We start from the raw sequence: 24,038 nt of genomic DNA on the forward strand, positions 1-24,038 counted from the left end.
CCAGTATAAGAACTTTAGAACTGGAATAATATTCTGAAATTTGTTTTGGTCAGAAACTGAGAATGCCCTGGTTCTGAATGAGCTGCAGCTGTATGATGGTTTTTTGAGCGAGTTCAGTACTAGATAGAAGAAAAAGACAATTCATCTTTATCTCTCATGATAAATATTTATTCGTTGCAGGAATCAGTGTGACAAATCACGAAGAAAAAACAGGTACTGAAGTCCACGGAGGCACCCTGCACTGGAAAAACAAATTACGTTTTATTTGCTCAGCCCATTAATTATACACAGATGTTGAATGTTCATTTGATGTTCATTTAATGTGTCGTGAATTAATACTCTTTTGCAGTGCAGGCATTACCAGGAAACCACATTAGACTATTTTTATTAATAATTTACTTGTCCAATTGTGGCTAAGGGTCTCCACGCTAATCTGAGTGCCTAATGCGGACACGGACACTCTGTTATGAGGTTACTTTCCATAAACAAACGGCAAATTTGAGCAATGCACTGAAGTTCTGAATGGCCGAAATGGAGAGGTTTTACCTTCATGAATAGAGGTGCATCAAAAATTTTGTCCACGCAGATACAGTATCTCTCAAAAGTGAGTACACCCCTCTCGTTTCTGCAATGTTTTAATTATATCTTGTCATGGGACACTTTGAGACAATGTTAAGTAGTCACTGTAAAGCAGGGGTGTCAAACTCATTTTTTTCACGGGCCGCATTGTAGTCATAGCTTCTTTCGGAGGGCCATTATGACTGTCAACCCAAATAAATGTCTGAGCATGTCATATATACAGTATAAGGTACAAAACAAACTGACAAATAACTAGTTTTCAAATAAGACGAGTAAAACCTGGTCAAATATTAAAAAATAAAATATATCAAAAGTGAAGACAATTTGCAATTCCAGTAATGACACAAATTTGATGCACAATTTGTCATCGCGGGCCCCATAAAATTATGTGGCTGGCTGTATCTGGCCCCCGGACCTTGAGTTTGATAGCAGTGCTGTAGAGCTTGGATAGCAAAGTAAATGCATTGTTACTTCAAAGTAACTCAAAATACAACAGTGAATGTGTAAAATGCTGGCAACAAAAGTGAGTACACCCAAACTGAAAATGTCAGAATCGGACCCAAATGTCAATATTTTGTGTGGCCACTATTATTTTCCAGCACCGCCGTAACCCTTTTAGGCATGAAGTTCACCAGAGCCTCACAGGTCGCCTGGAATCCTCTTCCACTATTCCATGATGACATTACAGAGCTGGTGGATGTTGGAGACCTTGCGCTCCTCCACCTTGAGGATGCCCCACAGATGTACAATAGGGTTTAGGTCTAGGGACATGCTTGGCCAGTCCATCACCTTCACCCTCAGCTTCTTAACCCGTGGAAGGCAGTGGTCATCTTGGAGTTGTGTTTGGGGTTGTTATCGTGTTGGAATACTGCTCTGCGGCCCAGTTTATAGAGGGAAGGGATCATGCTCTGCTTCAGTATTCCACAGTACATGTTGGCATTCATTGTTCCCTCAATAAACTGTAGCTCCCCAGTGCCAGCAGCACTCATACAGCCCCAGACCATGACACTCCCACCACCATGCTTGACTGTAGGCAAGACACACTTGTCTTTGTACTCTTCACCTGGTTGCCGCCACACACGCTGGACACCATCTGAACCCATATCTATATTCTGAAGACAAGTAGGCTAAGGATATGGGCTACTAGGGGATCCTTCCATCTGTGGTCCCTTCTCAAGGTTTCTCATTTTTCCCTGGTAGGGGTTTTTGAGTTTTTCCTTGCCCTTTTGGGAGCTTAAGATCAGGGGATGCTTTGAGAATAATTGTCTTAATTGTTTATTTCTTGTCTATGTGAAGCCCTTTGAGACTGTTTGTGATTTAGGGCTATACAAATAAACTTGACTTGACTTGACTTGAACCATGTCCTGTGGTCTGATGAGACCAAGATAAACATATTTGGTTCAGATGGTGTCCAGCGTGTGTGGCGGCAACTGTATATATATACAGTATTTACAGTATGTATTATACTGTATATATGAGGTGCTCATACATTTATTTGGGTTGACAGTCATAATGGCCCTCCGAAAGAAGCTATGACTACAATGCAGCCCGCGAAAAAAACGGGTTTGACACCACTGCTTTACAGTGACTACTTAACATTGTCTCAAAGTGTCATTTCTTCAAAGTTGTCCCATGACAAGATATAATTAAAACATTGCAGAAATGAGAGGGATGTACTCACTTTTGTGAGATACTGTACTGTATAATCAATGTCAGTATCAACATAACAAAACAAGATAATAACAAAAAAATAAGAAAATTACTTACCAGAGATGGGTCAATGCAAGTTGTTCCTCAGGTTGTACTCAAGTACATCTGTGCTGTGCTGCTTAAAGATCTGGAGATGGAGAGACAATTTATGAGTTAGAGAAGTGATTCCAAACTGGTGGTAAATGCAAAATCTGGGATGCTGTTCGGTGGGACACTGGTTAGCACATTCGCCTCACAGTTCGGAGGGTGCGGGTTTGATTCCACCTCTGGCGCTCCCTGTGTGAAGTTTGCATGTTCTCCCCGTGTCTGCGTGGGTTTTCTCCGGGCACTCCGATTTCCTCCCACATCCCAAAAACATGCATGGTGGGCTGATTGAGCACTCCAAATTGCCCGTAGATGTGCCCTGCGATTGGCTGGCAACCGGGTCAGGGTGTCCCTCGCCTACTGCCCACGACCCCCTTGGGTACAGAAAATGGATGGATGCGTATCGTACGTTCTGTGCACGAATGAGTTGTATTTTGTTTACTCGTTTGATTAACAATGGCATATTAATAATCAAATGATGTCAGTCAAATGAACCTGAAGGAATAGGGGAAAAAAAAAAAACCTAAAAAAAACACCTGCCTAGCTACAATAACAGATACGCTCACACCTCTTTGGATAAAGTATAAGCAGACAGGTATATGCACATATTCAATCAATAAGAAAGACATAACCAGACATTTTTTGATATAAGGTAATAACAGAGGTTGCTACAACTTCATGATTCAATATGTATTTCTGTGCAGTGCGAAATAACAAATGTCTTTTGATATTCAAGATTCAAGATTCAAGAGTTTTTTATTCGCCATGTTTGAGCGTGCCAAACAAGGAATTTGACTTCGGTAAATCACAGCCTCTGTTCAACATTTAGGTGACTAACAACAACACTCAGCACATGTGAAGAACGAAAGATATTCTCAAACATCCCCAGATCTTAAACTCCCAAGAGGGCAAGGAAAAACTCAAAACTCCAGCTATGGGAAATGAGAAACCTTGAGAAAAGTCCACAGATGGGAGGGTCCCTCTTCTAGGATGACCAGGCTGCAATGGATGCAGAGAGGACACATAGTACAAACAGTGTAAACAAAAAAGGTGTGGAAAGCAGGATGTTATTGCACAGTAATGACTCTGAGACTCTAAGAGTGGTGTGAGTTCATCAGAGCGACAGCCTGGGGGAAGAAGCTGTCTCTGTGTCTGCTGGTTTTAGTGTACAGAGCTCTATAACGGCGTCCGGAGGGGAGTAGTTCAAACAGGCTGCAACCTGGGTGCGAAGGGTCTGTTGAGATGTTACTTGCACGTTTCCTGGTCCTGGTCAGGTACAAGTCTTGAATAGATGGGAGGTTGATTCCAATTATCTTTTCTGCAGTCCTTATTGTCCGTTGCAGTCTGTGCTTGTCTTGTTTGGAGGCCGATCCAAACCAGACAGTGATGGAGGTGCAGAGGACAGACTGGATGATGGCAGTGTAGAAGGTCTTCAGCAGCTCCCGCGACAGGTTGAACTTCTTGAGCTGTCTCAGGAAGTACAGCCTCTGCTGGGCCTTCTTCCGGACAGAGTCTATGTGGCCGGTCCATTTCAGGTCCCGAGAGATTGTGGTTCCCAGGAACTTGAAGGTGTCTGATGAGAGAATAGTATTACTGCGGATAGTGAGGGGTGAAAGTGGTGAAGGGCCTCGCCTGAAGTCCACTGTCATCTCCACGGTCTTGAGCGGGTTCAGGTCCAGGTGGTTTTGGCTGCACCAGTGGACCAGCCGCTCCACCTCCTGTCTGTATGCAGTCTCATCACCGTTCTGGATCAGTCCGATGAGAGTGGTGTCGTCTGCATACTTCAGGAGCTTCACAGAAGAGTCACTTGCGGAGAAATCGTTGGTGTAGAGGGAGAAGAGCAGTGGGGAGAGGACGCACCCCTGAGGGGCTCCAGTGTTGGTAGTCAGAGTGTCAGATATATTGCTTAAATAGCTTAATGGCCCTTAAGGAACTGTGTAATGCATGCCTGATGTTTTTTTTCTAAATCATGGACACGGCCAGAGTCGTAAAGAATGTTCAGTACTTGATTGTATCTTGTGTTTTGGTTAAACGTCATATGTTGCCTAATGCTAGACGCCAGCTTTTCGATTACTACTGAACGTTCTGCAAAGGGGGAAATATTTTGCTTAACAAAGAAAAGATATGGTTGGAAACATGATTAAACTAAGAATATAATGATGTAAGCAAAGACATGGAGTATCAAAAGAACAAACTTTGTATAGTCAGGGAACATTAATAAATTGATGCCACAGCCAAAAGCTCACATAATTCCATACAAAATGACAAATTGAAAGAATGGATGAGGTGCGACAGTGTATGTGCAAGAATGGAGGAGAATGTTTACAGGAAGGTCACTTGGAGATAAAACCAGCCGGTGCCAGAGGGAGACAGACAAGCCAAAGATGATTGTCAAGGCTGAAAGATGGAAAGGAAAACAACAGCCCCCATACATCGAATCGCCCATAATCAGCACCCAACCCCACGGAACCAGCTCTCACCGAACCAGCACCCACTCCTATGGAATCAAACTCTACTGCGAACTTGCCACACCCCCTGACTCATCACCCATCAAACTCGGCCCACACTGGCATGTGCAACTGAATATAAGCTGACCAAAGGACCTTGAACGTGGCTTTTTCTGAATGGAGACTTTCCACTCTTGAAAGGCCCAGCGCTGTATTGTACTTTCCTGAAAACAGAGCTTTGTGAACAAGAAATGTGATTGAACTCAACCAACCTGTGTAAATCTAATTTCTGCTTCAGTGTCTTAGCATTTTCCTAAATCTGAAGAAATCAAACGAGCACGCAGTGAGTAAATTGGTGATTGGCAATGGCTTTTGCCGTGAGACACAGATAGCGCGCTCCCTAAATTGTGGACAAAATCCAACAAACCCTTCCCAATTTCAATTGAATATATAATGACATATGAACATTTCAGCTTACATGAAGCCGCCCAGAACGCGTCGTGTTTGCACATGCTGGTGACTGGTGAAAGGAAATAGAAGTGACGGGGCACTTGTGCTGCAGAGAGGCTGCTCATTTCGTGTTCTTAGATCAGCCACGGAGAGGTTAATCTAGGGTCGTTTGATTATGGATAAAAATCATAATTACGATTTTTCTGTTCAATATTCACTATCATTTACATTATTATGTTTTAGAAATTCGAAAAGCATTTATTGAACATGTTTAAAAAAATAATCTGTTAACAGTGTTGAGAAAGTTTTTGTTCAGTTCACAAATTTTAAAATGAACTTGTTCGGTTCATAGTTCAGAATTGAAATTTTAAGAACCAAGTTTATGGTTCCAAAAATTAAATGTTCATAGATCTTTTCTTCCCTCAATCAATAAAGAAAGGGTGATTGGAGGGCAAGCTGTTCATCGTGCGACATGAGTATTAATCAAATGGTGCGTCTGTCATGGCACCATGGGACTGTTTGTGACCTGGGTTTCCAAACCCTTTTACCCCACTTATTTACAGTATTTTCTGCACTATAAGGTGCACTGGATTAAAAGACCGCACCTTCATTGAATTTTTTACTTTAGAATTTTTTTCATATATAGGGCGCACCGGATTAAAAGGCGCATAGAATAGAAGCTACTGCATCAAACTGGGGTTGACAAGGGTTGCATTATGCATCCACTAGATGGAGACGTGCTAAAGGGAATGTCAACACAGTCAATGAGGTAAAAAGAAAAAGTCCAACTCCCAATCCATATGAAAGTGACACGGTTTGGCTTCTTGTCCAGCAACCCCACTCATCTTTGATGGTCATAATCTTTCTTTAGTTTAAAAGAAAAAAGCGAGTGCGTTGATTAGCTTGGGGGGGGGGTCACTGTCTGTTGCGCATGTGCGGTTCATGGTGATTGCTTCCCAACAGGCTTACCTGTATGTCAATCAAGCAATGGGCCTTTTGGTTCAGATGGTGTATGAAAAAAAATATATATTTTTTTTTAAATGTCACGCGATTGACAAGTAATCGCATACTTTGGTGACGCCCCTGACCACGGTTGCCGTAGAGATGTCCATGTAAATTTTGGTGCCAGTTGATAGCTGACATTTTAAGCTAAAGTCTGTACAATGATTCCAAATGGAGAAATTATGATCGCTTAAGACCGTGATGTCATAAACCTAGACATGGAGGGGAGGGGTGTGTGGCACTATTCCTTGTAAAAGGTGGATGTTTTTAAAGGAATTCATTGTATAATTATTTCTCTAAAATGAATGGATAAAATAGAAAATTCTAACTTTTTTTCATTTTCCTGACAAAACAAAAAAGAAAGTGGGCTACTTAGCGAAAAATGAACTTCTTCGCTTTACTGTGCCTTGGGTTAACAATACATTTTCATAGTTATTGTCAAGCAAAAAAGTTCCATATGACACTTTGTGTGTCATGTTTTTAAACAGAAAGCAGAGGGGCAGCAGTGAGTGCTTCTTTGGTTGAAGCCATCTTCCTCTTAAACCATAGGTCGGCAACCCATGGCTCCGGAGCCACATGTGGCTCTTTCATCCTTCTGTTGTGGCTCCATGTGACTTTGGAAAATAATGAGTATTTCATAAAAATTAAATTTTATTTAATTTATTCATTTTAAAATATAATTCTGAATTTGAAGATTATGGTAAACTTGTAACATTAAAATTAAACGTTTTTAATATTTTTACCGCCCAAAATATGCGTCACATACGCCGATGTGCGACATTCGAATTCCTGGCGTCCCTCACGTCTGGCAGCCGGCGTTTTTCCAGCACACTACCAGCGTGATTTTTTGACCCCTGCCTGGAAGGTAAATGATGGATAAATCCAAGAAAAGGAACATTTTTGAAGATAACAGAACGTTTAATGCTACGTTGATTCAGGAGGATAACTGGCTGCACACTCCAGTACACGCGATGGGACAGAAGCGGACTGCGCATTTTCGTGGTTTGCATTGTTCGTTCAGTGCTGGTGATTAATATTTGGATAAGTTTGGATTTTTATCTCATAAATAAGAGGACAGGTGACTGCAGGCTGTTTGCATTTTGTTCAGTGGGTTGGGTAAGTTTGGATTTTTATTTCTTAAATACGAGGACTCAAATAGACACCGGGTATTTTATTTGAAATTAAGCATCAATTAAGTGTAAAATGCTTTTTGTTACAAGCAGAAATAAAATTCTGTGTTCTCTGCAGCAGTTCGTTGATTTCATTTTCATAAATGCAATAGTTTTTTGTACATAGCATAATATGTACATGCACAACATATATAATGATGTCAAAATGGGTTGTGGCTCCAGGTGCTTTCTTTTCATTGGGGGGCGGTCCCAAATGGCTCTTTGAGTAAAAAAGATTGCCGACCCCTGTCTTAAACAAATACAGAAGGCATGCGAGGCACGTTTCCCACATGCTGGTAGACAGGCGGCTTTGCATGGATGAATACTTGCATTCAAGACGGATTTGGCAAACTCCCCTTTGTTGTTTTATGAATACCAGTGCTAAAATTAAATGGTAATGAGCCATTTTTTATGCCGAAATATCAGTACAATAATGGTACCTGTGCCCCGTGCAACACTACATTGAGGAGCAAAAATTACACCCAAATCGTTCTACAATACTCTTCTCTCATGTCAAGCTCCTCACTCTTTGAGGCAATTTTTAGTGGGAGGTTCTACAGTACAATGTATACGAAATTCAAAGAATCACATGACCCATATGTGTGGCTGTTTCGCTGAAAACCCGTACATGCATTTGCAGTGTGTGTGAAAGCTTCAGTTGCTATCCTCCAGTTGCCATCCTCCAAAACTGTGCCAGACAGCACAATGCTGCTCCACTGAAAAACGAGGACAACATTTGCATTTACCATTCGCCAAATCATGATTTACCAGAGTCCACAGGAAAATAGACGATCCAAAGGCAAGACCAACTCGTAACCAGTTGGGAGATGTAGTGTCACGCTTGGAACTTGTAAACACAGGCCTGGACCCAACTGCAAACATACAGTGGTAAACATTAATGCATTTGAGCCATTTCCACACTTTAATACATGGTTAGTTTCCAAAATTGCTCTTTGGTGCGCCTAATTTAGGTGCATATGTGCACAAATTTTGTGATGTAGACTAAAAAAAAAAAAAGGCGGCCAGAGACGCATATAAATGGCTACTGTATCATAACAATACAGCTTTCAATCTTCTGTTCCCTGCACATTATGTTTATTATGGTTGTCGCTGAGATTTATGCATGTTTGTATGTTTGCAGAACTCCTTTGTCTCTGTCAATAAACGTTATGTTAATAAAAGGTATGCGTCCCCAAAGAACCATCTCTTTCCTGACAATCCTCATTGTGTGTATTCTCTTACAAATGATAAACATTAAAACACCTGCTTCTTATGCAGCTTATATTTGAATAAAACAAAATTTTCCCCTAATTTTAGCTGGTGCGATTTATAATCAGGTGCGGCTCGTAGTTCAGAAATTACGGTAAACATACTAAAGTCCCAATGATCATCGTCACACACACATCTGGGTGTGGTGAAATTTGTCCTCTGCATTTAACCCATCCCCATGTGATTTTGATCCATCCCCTGGGGGAGAGGGGAGCAGTGAGCAGCAGCGGTGCCGCGCTCGGGAATCATTTGGTGATCTAACCCCCCAATTCCAACCCTTAATGCTGAGTGCCAAGCAGGGAGGTAATGGGTCCCATTTTTATAGTCTTTGGTATGACCCGGCCGGGGTTTGAACCCACAACCTTCCAGTCTCAGGGCGGACACTCTACTACTAAGCCACTGAGCTGGTAAGCCACTGAGCTTAGCCACTGCACCAACAACCAAGACTCGTGCAGCGCAAAACACCGAAATTCCCACTCCTATGCCCACAAAAAGGCAAAAGGCGGGGGCGCAATGGTTAGCATGTACGCCTCACAGTTAGGAGGGTGCCGGTTCGATTCCACCTCCGAACCTTCCTGAGTAGAGTTTGCATGTTCTCCCCGTGCCTGCGTGGGTTTACTTTGGGCACTCCGGTTTCCTCCCACATCCCAAAAACATGCTTGGAAGGCCAATTAAGCCCTCTAAATTGCCCCTAGGTATGAGTGTGAGTGCGGATGGTTGACTGTCTCTGTGTGCCCTGCGATCGGCTGCCAACCGGTTCAGGGTGTCCACCGCCTACTGCGCGATGACTGCTGGGACAGGCTCCAGCACGCCCGCGACCCCCGTGGGAACAAGCGGTATGGAAAATGGATGGATAAATACCATATACGTTGTGCCAAATGGAGAACCTTCTCAGTATTTAAGAGTGATTTTAGAATGTTTTACCTTTGTCTCAAGAGAATGAAAATAAGAAATTATGCTAGAAAGTTAAGTGCAGTTATTGCTAAATAATTATTGTTTTGATTTTTATTTCTTGTTTATACTGCTTTATTTTGAATAGAAATGCCAACTATTTTTTCTTTAAAATCCACTTTTGTTTGATTATTTATTTAACATTGCTGTTCAGATATTCTTACTATCAATGTTGTACCTGAACATGTTTAATGAACAAAGATTCATGAACTTGTTGTTTTTAACATAATTAAAAAGAACGTGAGCTGGGGGGTATTCCAGAAAGCAGGTTCAACATACTCTGAGTCTATCCCTGAACTCTCAGTTGACTTACTCTGAGATGGGAGACTGTATTCGGTTCCAGAAAAGCTGATCTGAGTTAGTTCAATCAACTCCGAGTATGTTAACCTGGAGTTACGCGCGTGCACGACTACTATAAAAAGCAATTATCAATGGAGCCCTGATACCACAAGTCACCATGACAATTGAGGAAAAACAGATCACCTTATTTTACCACAATCAAGTTGAAGATCCTTATGCAAGCCTACGGCAAGTACGAACGTATTTTTTGCCGCCAATCTAATACGGCTGCAGCAGCGAAGGAGAGAGAGACGTCATGAGAGGAAATTGCCGCCCGAGTCAATGCGTCAGTTTAAATGTACTATTACATTAATGCAGGGGTGTCAAACTCATTTTTGTCGTGTGCTGCATCGTAGTCAAAGTTTCCCTCGGAGGGCCTGTTTAAATATTTTGAAAAGACAAATGGTAATAAAAATAGCAAGCAATATCTCTATTTTTTTAGAAGTGAAGACAATTGCTAATTTTAGTAATAACACTAAGTCGATACAAAATTTGTCTTGCGGGTTACATAAAATGATGTAGCGGGCTGTATCTGGCCCCCCAGGCCTTGAGTTTGCATTAATGTAACATTCTAACATATAATCATTACGTAGCCTATAGTTATGACTTTAAATAGGAATGGAATCTGATTTTCATTTAGGTGCAATCCAATACAAGAAAAAAGGACTTGGAAGAAGGGTATGATTGCACCTCACTCTTGATTTTAATTTTATTATTTTAAATGGACTATTGAACAATGTCAATATTAATTTAAACTAAAATAATAATTCAGTGTCTACTTCAAATAATAAAAACACCAAACAAAATGTTTTCCAAAGTCCTTTCAGTTAATTCTACACTAATTCTACACGCATTTATGTTTTATAGTCAAAGTCTGCTTGATTGTCAATTTCTTCACATGTCAAGACATACAAAGATCAAAATTGCATTTTCCTACTATCCCAGGTAAGACGCATGGCCGTCCAAAGTCATCTCGGTCGACTGGCCTTCGCACTTTGGTCATAGGTGACTCCATTACCCGAAACATTATGCTTAAAAATCCAGCCACGGTAATGTGTATTCCTGGGGGCAGAGCACCCGACATAGAAGCTAATCTAAGGGAGCTGACTCGCAATAGGCCTAGTCAACAGCGTAGTTCCACCAACACTTGCTACTCGGACATAGTGATACACGTCGGCTCCAATGATGTTAGGATGAGACAATCAGAGATCACAAAGAAAAACATAGCGAGGACTTGTGATCTTGCCAGACAGATGAGTCGGCATCGAGTATTTGTCTCTGCCCCCCTGCCTGGGAGAGGCACTGATGAGAGGTTTAGTAGATTAGTCTCCCTTAATCGATGGATGGCTGGGTTCTGTAAAAAGCAGGGACTGTATTTTATAGATAACTGGTCCTCCTTCTGGGGCCGCCCCGACCTGCTGAGGAAGGACAGCCTTCACTCTTTCTAGGAATACAGATTAATGTTTGAGCCACTCATGACAGGTCACTTTAGAGCAGGCCGAGGCACAGGTGATTAGACCACCTGTTAGGATTGATTTGGAGTCTGTTAAGTTAAAGTTAACTAGCGCTAGGCTAGACTTTCAGCATGCACATACGTAGCTCCTTGTGTAGACTAGAGCGTCATAGTTTGAATAGTGCTACAGTACACGTGAACACACTTTCTACTGGGGTAGTAGACAAATCCAATCACCCCACCCCGACCGGTATCGCTGATGAAACTGTGCCTGTTTCAGATAACTACATGTGTAACAAATATTTACTATCAAATTCCCACGGTCGTATCGTCCCACTGCGCTAATAAACATTTGAGAGGTGATTTCAGGCCTAGAGAACACAATCTTACTCGCATTTCGTTTAAAAATCCTTCGATAGATACAAACCCTGATCGACCGATTACACTTAAACTCGATTTTATGAATATTAGATCGCTTCATACGAAAGCAGTTCTCGTTAATGACTTCATCACGGAACATAATCTAAAAGTTTGTGGTCTTTGCGAGACCTGGTTAAAATCTAATGAACTGCTGCCACTTGATGAGGCCTCGTCTCCAAATTTTGTGTACTCGCATGTGGCGCGTCCTCAAAAATAGGGTGGGGGTGTCGCCCTCATCTCAAATTCCGAGCTTAGATTTAGGCCTCGTTCGATTAACGTATTTAAAACATTTAAAGTTCTCACTGTCCGATCCACCGCTTTACCATCATTTTATCTTGCTGTCATTTACCGTCCACCCGGGGCTTACTCTGGCTTCTTGGATGAATTTTCAGAATTGTGGCTGAAGTAGTGACAAATGCGGATAATATAATAATCATGGGCGATTTCAATATCCACATGAATTTACCGTCAGAGCCACTTACTTCGGCGTTTCAGACTTTAACTGATACGTTTGGTTTTACGCAAGCCGTACAGGCAGCAACGCATAAGAATGGAAATACCTTAGACCTGGTATTATCCCGAGGACTTGCAACCTCAAATATAACAGTACTGCCATACACTACTGTTTTGTCTGATCATTACTTAATAAAATTTGAAATTTTAGTTCCTTGTCAAAGACAAGAGAGCAATCAGAATTATAGCAGCCGTAATATTAACTCCATGACTGCAACTGCGCTGAGTTACTGTCCCCGGCAACTGTCATATTTCCCACATATATCGGCTCTATTGATAATCTTACAAATGAATTCAATGAGACATTGTTAAATGCCATCGACTCTGTGGCGCCGCTACGTCTGAAAACTCGCCATAGACTGCCTACTCCGTGGTTCACAGATGAAACACGTACGATTAAGCAATTATGTAGAAAGCATGAGCGCAGATGGCGTTTAACCAAACTTGAGGTTTTCCATCAGGCATTGCATGACAGCCTCCTGAAATGCAAAGATGCGCTTATCTTAGCAAAAACTCGTTATCATTCGCAAGTCATTAATCTCAATAAAAACAATCCTAAATACCTATTTGATACAGTGGCAAAGCTAACGCTACGCCAGCCGACCCCCGATAGCTCCTTCTACTCAGCTGACGAGTTTATGAAATTTTTTGCTCGAAGATTGAATCCATTAGGGATGAGATCAAGAATACCATTCCAATCGCTCAGTCAAGACCGCCGATTACCGGCGCTGATGATCATGCAATAACCCTCTCAAAATTTAAAAGTGTGTCCCTTGAAAGGCTTACACAATTGGTTAGTGTACAAACAAAACGAAACAAACATGTTTACACGACCCACTTCCAGCCAAACTACTTAAAGAATTATTTCAAATTTTAGGACCGTCCATCTTAAATACAATTAATCTGTCTCCTCTGGGATAGTGTCAACAGCCTTTAAAACCGCTATCATTAAACCGTTACTTAAGCAACCAAATCTTGACCCGGACTGTCTCAGTAATTATAGGCCAAACCTCCCATTCATAGCAAAACTTCTTGAAAAAGTAGTAGCGCAGCAGCTTATTGATTACATGGTCGCTAATAATTGATATGACTCTTTTCAGTCTGGTTTTAGAGCTAATCATTCCACAGAGACAGCACTTGCTAAAGTGACTAATGATCTCCTCATAGCTATGGATTCAAACACTTCATCGGGATTGTTACTACTCAATCTTAGTACTATCTTCGACACTGTTGACTTCGATATATTATTAGAGCGTCTTAAAAGTTGTGCTGGTATTTCAGGGTCAGCACTAGGTTGGTTCTATTCCTATCTATCAGACAGGACGCACCGAGTGGTCCATGGCAATACGTCCTCTGATCTCTATAATGTTACGTGTGGTGTCCCACAGGGATCGGTACTCGGACCAATTAAATAGAATTGGTCCGAGTACCGATCCCCTTCATATGATTCCGCTTATAATATTAGTTTTCAATGTTACACAGATGACACCCAATTATATATGCCGTTATCGATGACAGATCCGCGGGACTGTTGTAATCTTGAGGCGTGCCTTGAGGAGATCAAGCAATGGATGTCTCAACTTCCTTCGTCTTAACCCAGATAAAACTGAGATGTTGATAATTGGTCCAACTCATTATCAACACTTATTTGAGGAAACCATTATAACTATAGATAACCGTACTATTACTAATAATATAACCAGAATTGCATTTTTTCACCTTTGTAATATTGCTAAGATTCGTCCAATCCTCTCGACCGGTGATTGGAAAACTAGTATACATGCGTTTATCACATCGCACCTGGACTACTGTAATGCATTATTCTCTGGTCTTCCTCCCAATATTAGCCAACTTACATTGGCTCCCGGTCCATTTAAGATGTGACTTCAAGGTTCTTCTATTAACCTATAAATCACTGCATGGCTTAGCGCTTTCATATCTCGTCGACCTAGTTGTTCCTTATGTTCCGTCTCGTAACCTTCGTTCGCAAAACGCTAGTCTTTTAGTGACACTGAAGGTCAAGAAAATGTCTGCAGGGTCTGGAGCATTTTCTATTCGGGCTCCAGAGCTTTGGAATGCCCTACCAATGGATATTTGAACTGCTACCTCACTAGGAACATTTAAGACACGTTTAAATACACATTTCTATGATATGGCCTTTAATTAACCTGTAGTGGCTGAATTACACTACAGCTGGAGTTTGTTTTCGGTACAATGGTGTTGAATGCAGAACTGAAGTCCACAAACAGCAATCTCACATACGTGTCTCTTTTTTCCAGGTGGGTGAGGGCTGCGTGGAGAGCAGAGCAGATTGCATCCTCAGAGGATACCTATTGAAGTCATTTAAAATGTGACGCTGTAGCCTACACCAACACTCAATAAAATACTATTTCAAAACAAACATTGAGTTCTGCTCAGCCAACAGAAAAAAGTGATGCTCTGCATCCCCCATATTATAAAGAAAACGCCATTTGCAAAAATACATAGTGCTATGCTTAACGTTTGCTCTGGTGTCAGTGCTCGTCCGCGGTGTGTGATGTTGGAGCTATATGGCCGGAAAAGGGTTTAAAAAACATTTTAAAACTCCACACACCGACATTAGTGAGAATCGAACTCATGGTGCCTGCACACAAGACAGGTGAGTGTTCCACTACACCATCAACCATTTTATGGTTATTGAGATAGATTATACTGTTCAAAGAAAAGCAGTAGCGTTTGAAAAGATATTCTTCTAGAAGTGATAAAACGTCTAATCTGGGTTGGAAGATTCTCTCGCAACGTAAAGCGTTTTGAATTATTACGGCTTCGATGTTGATTGGATTTTGAATGAACGGCCAATCCATGATTAACCGCTTTGTGTGAGAAGAGACCGGTAGAAACTCTGGGTCTCTTGTAGTAAACCTGCCAGTGAGCAGGTTATGTTCACAGAGTAAGTGACCGCGGTAAGTGACCCAGAGTTTAAGTTACCTCTCTTTCTGGAACGGATAACTCAGACAATCATTTTAGGGTTAACTTACTCAGAGTTTTCACATAACCCGCTTTCTGGAATACCCCCCTGAAGGTAGAGCATTTTTGCCTCGTGAGCGTTTGTGAATGCACTCATTCTGGGACTAATGAACGGTTTTGAATGGCAGTTCCCTTTTCATTCAAGGATGCCAGATTTTCTCTTCTTAAACTTCAAAATAATACCCTGCTACACACTGTAAACAAGGCCACAAACAGTGGCATGGCGCATGCGTCATCAAAATGCAATGAAAGCACAAGGACAGTTGTCGCTCCAGTCGATGAAAACATGTCGCGCGATGAGCAGCCCCTCTCACCCTTTCTTGTCAAACAGCAACGATAATGTCATCCTGTTAGAGCAGGTGTTAGGGTTGATAGTTTGATCCTATGATTATGTTGGAATGTAACCTGTAATAATTAACCTAGCTTGTTTGAATGAAAATGAGGAGGGGGAATTGGCTTGGCTTCCTGAAAAAGTGTGGACAAAGGGCCCATCTGATGTAGGACTTTTAACGTCCATTACCCCAGTACAAATCCAACCGAGATCAGAGAATCTCCTTTAAAACAGGAAGCAATAGTAAATGGGGTAGCCCCTGTCATAAATGGTCTTTGGTTAGGAGGAATCATTAGGAAGTGCTCAAACTCTTCCCGCAAACACTCCTATTTGCCCAGTTCAAAAGGGCAATAAAATTGACTACAAGAGTTGCAAAATACAGACGAAGAACAGTCCTTGGCAGATAGCATGATCAGAGCACTCAAACTGAAAGATGTGTCAAATGCAAATTTACTGCCGCCTGATCTTTCTTCCCCACAGGTCAACAACGGCTCTAAGCCAGGAGACTGGGACGACATAAACGTCGTCAAAAAGGACAAACTGGGCCAGCCATGGTGGGAGGGGCCATTCCAAGTCTTGCTGACTATCCCTACTGCACTGAACATTGTTGGAAGGCCCAGCGAAGTTTCACCTCAACCACTGGACGTTACAGAGAGTGCTGTACCCCATTTTCAGAGTGGGGGGAAGTTTGACTACAAAAGGGCCTTGTCATTTAGGGCGGGGCGTCTCAATGTTGAAGAATGGAATCCATAAGATCCCCACTCTGACTAGGCAATGGGAAATATCGGTGTCTGTCATCCTAGTAGCAATGGGGCTCCACATGCCAGGTGGATCCTCTGCTGCGTTGTGGTTGGAGCGTGCTATGGTCTATGGCAGGGGTGGGATAACCTTTTGACTTGCGGGCCGAATTGGGTTCTAAATTTTGACCGGGGGGGCCGAACCAAGAGCAGATGGATGTAGTATTTGTGTGAAGTGATAGAAATGGCATGTAAAGGTCATTGCATAAAAGGTTGTTACTTTTAGTAGGTAGTAAAGCATGGATATTCAAAAACAGCTTTTTGAAAACAAATGCATTTGTTAACAGCATTAAAAAAATATTTCACCAAAAAACTACTATCAGTGATTCTCATTAAATACGACACTATTATAAATAATAGTTTCCATCACTTCAGCACCTGCAGGTCAGATTTATGAAATATGTTTATCTAATGAGGCGAAATCACATCAAACGGCAAACATTCTGACCAAATACATCATCTTGAAGAATCAGTGAAAGAATGCATCTAAATAAAGTAATAAAGAAATCAATAGTATTGTTGGTGTCCCTTTTTTGCTAGGGCATCATGGTCTGGAGTAAAATTTGTTGTGGTAATTCTTAGGATAGAGCCGAAGTGTCCGTCCATTAACCTAGATCTGTGACGGGTTTTGTTGGCGTTCATGTGGCTGAGCGTCTGCTCACACACGTAGGTCGAGCCAAATGGTCCACTCTTTTTAAACACTCGGCACTCAGTGTCCACCTTTCTTTTCCTCGGGCCACTCATTTTAATGGAAGGATTCCAGGGGAAGGTTTGTGGGTGGCATTAGCGTAAAACCTTATCTGAAAGCTCAGTGCGCGAATTACGAGAATGCTGACGTCACAGCCCACACTCGAAATTTGGCACTGATGGAAATAGAGCGCGGAGTGCGCCGGGTCCGTACTACTTGGTACGTACACGCACAGAGTGCGCACCGAGCTTCCTGACACGGCTTCCGGGAGTAAATGTGCGGGCGGACGCTTCCCCATCTATTGGGGAAACATAGTAATTGCAGGAAAAATGACCCAAAATTTTTTCAATACAATTTATTCAGGTTTGGCGGCCCGGATTAAACGGCCCCGTGGGCCGGATGTGTTTTGCCCATGTCTGGTCTATGGGCTTGTCTGAATAGACCAAGTGACAATGTCGACCGAGGCAAAAGATTGGTACCGTTCACCTGGAGCCCAGAGCAATGACTGTCACTGAAGCAAAATGCATGGCCTCTATAGGTGGAATTGGATTTCAACACCGTGCTGTCACAGTCAGGACGTCCTGGACTCACAGAAAATAACCTGTGATCGAACTCTTTTGGATTAGTCCCAATGTGACTGTTGAAGAACGATAGATGCCACAAGTGGCCTAAACAAAAAGGCTACCTGGAATGGACTACACGTGTTTCATCCGAGAAAATGAAACCCACGAATGCCTTAACGACTGTTCTCCAGGAGGAAACTGGATGGGAGCTTTGGACATCACCGCGAAGTGCCAAGATAGGAGAGCCATTTCAAGGCATCAGGGCTCTCCTACCAACATGGCCGCACCATCGGACGGGACCTGCTTCATTCAGAATGGCTCGTGGCTTTGTGGTCACAAGAGTTGTCCGATGCTGCCCGCCAACTAGACAGGAGTGTGTGCACAAGTGTGGGTGACCAACCACACCTACAGGATGTGTAGGTCTTTGTGTGTCTTTGGCATGTGGAGAAATTGACAATAAAGCTGACTTTGAGGATACAACATCATCAGCTGACGACAGCACACAACTCTTCTGGACGTCGACGCAGGGCTGTTGCAGCCTTTGAACCACATTACCCGTCTGGCGTGTGAATGTCCCTGACAGCCACAAAGTTCGGTCCGTCGGAGACAAAGTCGTTCATGCGCTTTTTCCTTGGATCGGAGTTGGAAAACAATCAGTCTTCATTGAGACACTGAACTATCGTTTTCAATCCTTTGTGAATCTCTTACTGCAAGTCAGAGATTCAGACTATTGGACTAATGGTCTTGCAAAAAAGGATGGTTCTGGACTTGATGACTGCAGAGCAAGGTGGCGTGTGCCACATCATTGGGACTTCCTGTTGCACATACATTCCGGGAGTTAATGACACTCACATCAACGACGCCGTGAACTCACTGAAGAACTTACAGCAGGCCATGTCAAAAGACAAAGTCCCACATCAATGGGATTTCTTTACATGAATATTCTCCGGGGCCTGGTGGCAACTGCTGTTGAAACTCGTGACTCCTATGCTTGTTGTGCTAGTATTGTTGTGCTCGTTTACGACCTGTGTTATCTCATGTTTGAAGTCAGCTGTATCAAGATCTGTGTCTTCTACCGTAGCTGAAGTGCGAATGCAACATCTCAGGCACGTTGAATGTGATGATTTTAATGCGCTGCGGACAGATGATTGCGATAATGCTGATTAGCTGAACGTTTTTCACAGAAACTTGACATTCTGACCGTCGGAAATGCCTCGCAAGTGATGAATACGTTGATGTACTGTTTGTGTTTTTGTTGTTATTTTTCTATCTTAATTATATTTTCTTGCTTATGTTTGTTAATCGGGGTGACATACCGCACTTTCCGTACTATAAGCCGCACCGGACTATAAGCCGCACCAGCTAAAATTCGGGGATATTTTAGTTTTTTTCTTACATAAGCCGCACCGGACTATAAACCGCACGTGCACACGAGTTTTTTACAAAGAAAGACAGTACACAGAAAGCCTTTTTAAAGTTTGAATAACATACTTTAACATGTCTTTCTAAACATTGCCTGTGACGCAGCAGTAGTACCGCAGCAACACGGAAGTGTGCACGCGGGTTATTAACAAAGACAGACTGGACACAGAAAGCTTTTTTAAAGTTTTAATAAGATGCCTTAACATTTCTTTCCAAACACTGCCTGTGACGCGGCAGTAATACCGCAGCAACACGGAAGTAACACAGCACTAATAGGGTTTGAATAAATAAAACATACCAGTAAAAGTCACTGAGACGCGGCGGTAACACAGCAGCAACACGGTAGCACAGCACTAACAGGGCTGATTAAAAAAACATGCTAGTAAAAGTAAAATAATGAGCTTCATCGTCTTCATCTTCCTCCTGTGCACCGAAACCATCGAAGTCTTCCTTAGTGTCCGATTGGAATAGCGTTAGATAGCCTTCGCCTCACACTTTCTCAGTCTCTCTTTCGTCGTCGCTTTCATGCATTTCTTCGAGTGTGATGAGGGTCTGTTCATGCTAATCTTATTCATGCACGAAGCGCAAAATTACATTAAACTAGCGAGCGTGTCGACACGTATAGCTCCAGAGTAGACGGGACCACGAAATAAAGAAAAGGGTGCCCCAACACAATGTCATCAACATCGACTGCCTTTAGCTTAAAAGCGGCATCACATGCATTTCTTTTGTCCCCCATAATGACGGTTTGTGTATAAAAGCTTCCTTTCAGTAATGTCCGTCTTGATCGCGTTCTTCTTTGGCGCATTATCTCTTCTTCGTCTGTCTCGCGCTTGCTTCCTGCTAGAGCGCCCCCTGGAGGCTGTAAAAATCCTATGCTAAGCTATGACTACAATGCGGCCCACGAAAGAAATGAGTTTGACACCCCTGGTTTAGAGCCCTTTGACGCAGGTCACCTAGCGTGCATTCCTACTAAAGCTCATAATAGTCACAAGCAAGACAGCCAGAATAAGCAGCAGTCATAGTAGTGTTTCAAAATAGTATTTTTGTTGTTATTTTTTTCTTCAAGATACTGCACAACAGTGGTCCACAGCCTTTTTACGAGTGTATAAAAGTGATCAAGTCATCACAAAAATTACGAAAAAAATCTTATATAAGCCGCACCTGACTATAAGCCGCAGGCTTTAAAATTTTGGAAAAAAGTCGCGGCTTAAAGTCCGGAAATTACGGTAATCATATGATAAACAGGAGGGATATGTTAGGGTTGATAGATTAATTTGATCCTATGCTTAAGTTGCAATGTAACCTGTAATAATTAACCTAGCTTGTCCTGTTTTAACAAAAGTAGTAGAACAAAGTGCTAAGATCTTTTGAACTGATTGACCAGCTGCAGAGGAAGCAATCCAAGTTGTTCTGTTTACACAACGTCGTAAAAGACCCCTGCTATGCTTTGATCAGAGGCTAGGGGCTTCAACCGCATCCCGTCCACTCTCACCTCCACTCTCACCTCCACTCTCACCCCCACTCTCACCCCCACCCTGTTTCTCCCAATAAAAATGCTCTTGCAGGAGGCCTGAGTCAAACCTCATTCGATCATCGCTGTATGCACAGCGACGAATGACACTCCACTTGCAAGTGCTTAAAAAGGGCATACTGTCTCTCGTGTGGTTCTTGCAAAAATAAGTTAAAGTGAGCACCACTAACAGCAGGGGTGTCCAAACTTTGGGGAAAGCGGGCCAGATTTGGTTAGATGAAAATGTATAGGGGCCGACCATTCGCACTGACATTCCTCGAACATTGCCATATTAAATGGACTTGTAAATATGTAACTATATCCTTTGCTGTCTGCAGATAGGTCGATATTGCAAATGAGAATCTGTTGTCAATTGCACTACCAGAAAAGTTAAAGATTAAAATAGTAATAAATTAAATACAAATAAACAATTTTATGAAAGTTGTAGGAATTTTTTATTAGATGTATTAAATTTGTTTTATTATTGTTATTGTTGTATTAGTAATAAGAAGGGTTATATTGGAGTTTGTGACTGCAGTAAACAGGCCAGGTTGCATCGTGTCAGATAAATCATTCTCCATTTTATCTTTTTTATTTCAACTTCAAACGCAACAAGTTACTTCATCATCACAAAATAATAATCCATCGTCTTTTTGTTGTTCGCGATCACTGTGAGTGGGCGGTGCGGAGGCGTAGTAGTATGTAGAGTTAGTACAAAGTAGACAGCTCTAACCAGTAGTTTGTGGTTTTTTTTTTTTTTTTTTGCCTTTCCCTGTGCAGCGTCACTTGCAACGTCTCTGATTTTAGCGTCGCCTTAGTCCTTGGTGAGAGGACATTTGAATGAGGAAGTGTCTGTGTCACTGATAATCTTGCAAATGGGGAAGGGACGGAGGGACACACGCTCGCAACCGATCATGAGCGGTGGCTCATGTGCGCGTTCCCGTTAGGACGGGTTTCATTTCTGTGGCTCGCAGGTCGCTGTGACAGTGCCAGCGGGTCACTTATTATTGATTTTATGACACAATGCTTCAGGCCAGTTTAAATTTAGACGCGGGCCACATTTGGCCCGCAGGCCGGACTTTGGACATAGCTGTGTTAGGGCGTCCAGGAATTTTAGGAGACGTTGCAGTGCTCTCAATGGCGTTGAACCACAAATTACTCTAAATTATATTATTTGTATTTGTTGTTTTAGTAATTTAGTTGGGATTTGCACCCTGTGCAGTTTTATGTCCCAAATTATAAATGTTTTGTAGTTCTATGGGCAAACAAGAAATAATACATTCATTATATATGTAAAGTTAGTTAAAGTAAATATAATGTTACTTTAAAGGTTTTGCACTTCATTTGAACAACCTGTTCTTCTACCTCAGTCTGGCACCTACAGCAGATTGTGTTTGCACATTCTGGACCACAGTCATGTTTTTGTTTCAATTCATTAAAGGAAAAAAAAAATCAATTCAAGCAATTTTCTCTTGTATTTGAGATTGTAAGGTGATAGAAGCACCTGGTTACGAGAGTGACTGGAATGGGTGAAAAAGTGAGTAAATGCAAATATGCCAAGGAGTCACAGCTCACAGCAATTTTTTTGATTGGGGAAAGAAAAAAATTATTAACTTTATATTTGAACGGTGAACTTAGTTAATAAATTTTCAGTAATGAACTATGAACTGAAATAGTTCCAGTTCATGTAGAACAGCCATGTCCAAAGTCCGGCCCGCAGGCCGCATTTGGCCGGAGTCTAAATTTAAACTGGCCCGAAGCATTGTGTCATGAAATCAATAAGTGGCCCGGCTGGCACTGTTGCGGGAACCTGCACGCCCCAGAGCGAGCCACAGAAAGGAAACTCATCCTAACGGGATGATGATCGGTTCCATCCCTTCCCAGTACACGCGCACACAAGTGTCTGTTTGCAAGATAATCAGTGACACAGACACTTCCTAATTCAAATGTCCTCACACCAAGGACAAAGGCGACGCTAAAATCAGAGACGTTGCAAGTGACGCTGTACAGGGAAAAAAAAAAAAACACGGACTAGCTAATGGTGAGAGCTGTCTACGCCGTACTAACTCTACATACTACTAAGTCTCCGCGCCGCCCACTCACCGTGATCGCGAACAACAAAAAGACTATGGATAATTATTTTGTGATTATGAAGTAATTTATTGCATATAAAGTTGAAATAAAAAAGATAAAATGGAGAATGATTTAATTTGGATTAAAAATCTGACACGATGCAACCTGGCCTGTTTACTGCAGTCACAAACACCAATATAAACCTTCTTATCACTAATACAACAATAACAATAATAAAACAAATTTAATACATCTAATAAAAAAATCCCTACAACTTTCATAAAATTGTTTATTTGTATTTAATTTATTATTATTTTAATCTTTAACTTTTCTGGTAGTGCAATTGACAACAGATTCTCATTTGCAATATCAATCTATCTGCAGACAGCAAAGGATATAGTTACATATTTACAAGTTCATTTACATTGGTAATGGTTCGAAGAATGTTGGTGCGAATGGTCGGCCCCTACACATTTTCATCTAACCAAATCTGACCCGCTTTGCAATAAATTTGGACACACCTGATGTAGAAAATGAACTTTCCCAACACTGGTTACAACAGTTTATCCTCTACGAGTATTTATAAATTTCATTGTTCTATCTATCAATCAATCGTCCATATTTTACATCAAAATGGCAAACATAAACTTGTGCCATTTTTATGTAAAATATGGACGTGATGTGTGAATATTTGCTCGCGTCATTAAAGTCGAATAACGTTATCGGTTGCTTTACAGTAGCGGTACCATTAGACCACCCCTAAAAAAAACAGACGAGCGTTTAAGCTTCATTAATGCTAAGCTAAGGTCACTTTTGTAAATTAACACTACTTCCGCGGATTTGCAGTCCAAAGCGATAAAATTGAATACCACGTTATGTTGAAAACCATATTACTTGCTTGTACTCACGTCTGTGGACAAAATAAGATCGAGCGAGTAGATTGGTTACACTCATCTTTGTTCAGATTTTCCTTGCGACCTGAGCTCGAGTTTTCCTTATTGGCTTCTTCTTCGGCTTTTTCTTCTGCTGCTTCTTCCGCTGCTGCTTCTTTTGCTGCTGCTTCTGCTGCTGCTTCTTCCTCTTCTTCCCTCGCCTCCTGGTGTGAAGTGTGCACTTTAGAGAAGTGTGCCCTATGTTCGAGTGTGCAGGTTACAAGCGTGCTGAAATGCTGAACGTGGACAGTGCGTTGCCACGTGTTGTATCTGCGTCATCGAACGAGCGGCATAATTTGTATGTCTTGGCAGTTTATCTGCTTAAAA

At 41.9% G+C, this 24,038-nt stretch overlaps 1 protein-coding gene across 3 annotated transcripts; it reads right to left on the reverse strand.

The window, feature by feature from the left end:
• Positions 1-146: 146 nt before the first annotated feature.
• ndufc1 (NADH:ubiquinone oxidoreductase subunit C1) lies at positions 147-23,887 on the reverse strand. 3 transcript variants are annotated; one of them, XM_088390382.1, is made up of 4 exons: positions 23,688-23,887; positions 8,210-8,313; positions 2,347-2,416; positions 147-236 (listed from the first exon to the last, which is right to left on the reverse strand). In XM_088390382.1, exons 1-3 carry the CDS (start codon positions 23,731-23,733, stop codon positions 2,357-2,359), a joined length of 210 nt encoding a protein of 69 aa, XP_088246508.1. In that variant the 5' UTR covers positions 23,734-23,887; the 3' UTR covers positions 147-236; positions 2,347-2,356. The 3 variants fall into 3 exon arrangements, with proteins under 3 accessions (XP_088246508.1, XP_088246517.1, XP_088246499.1); XM_088390391.1 differs by having other exon boundaries at positions 147-625; XM_088390373.1 differs by having other exon boundaries at positions 147-241; positions 23,688-23,883.
• Between the last annotated feature and the right edge of the window lie 151 nt (positions 23,888-24,038).

The sequence above is a fragment of the Syngnathus floridae genome, chromosome 1 (genome assembly GCF_059516105.1).
Source record: "Syngnathus floridae isolate MCC-2025c chromosome 1, RoL_Sflo_1.0, whole genome shotgun sequence".
Taxonomy (NCBI): domain Eukaryota; kingdom Metazoa; phylum Chordata; class Actinopteri; order Syngnathiformes; family Syngnathidae; genus Syngnathus; species Syngnathus floridae.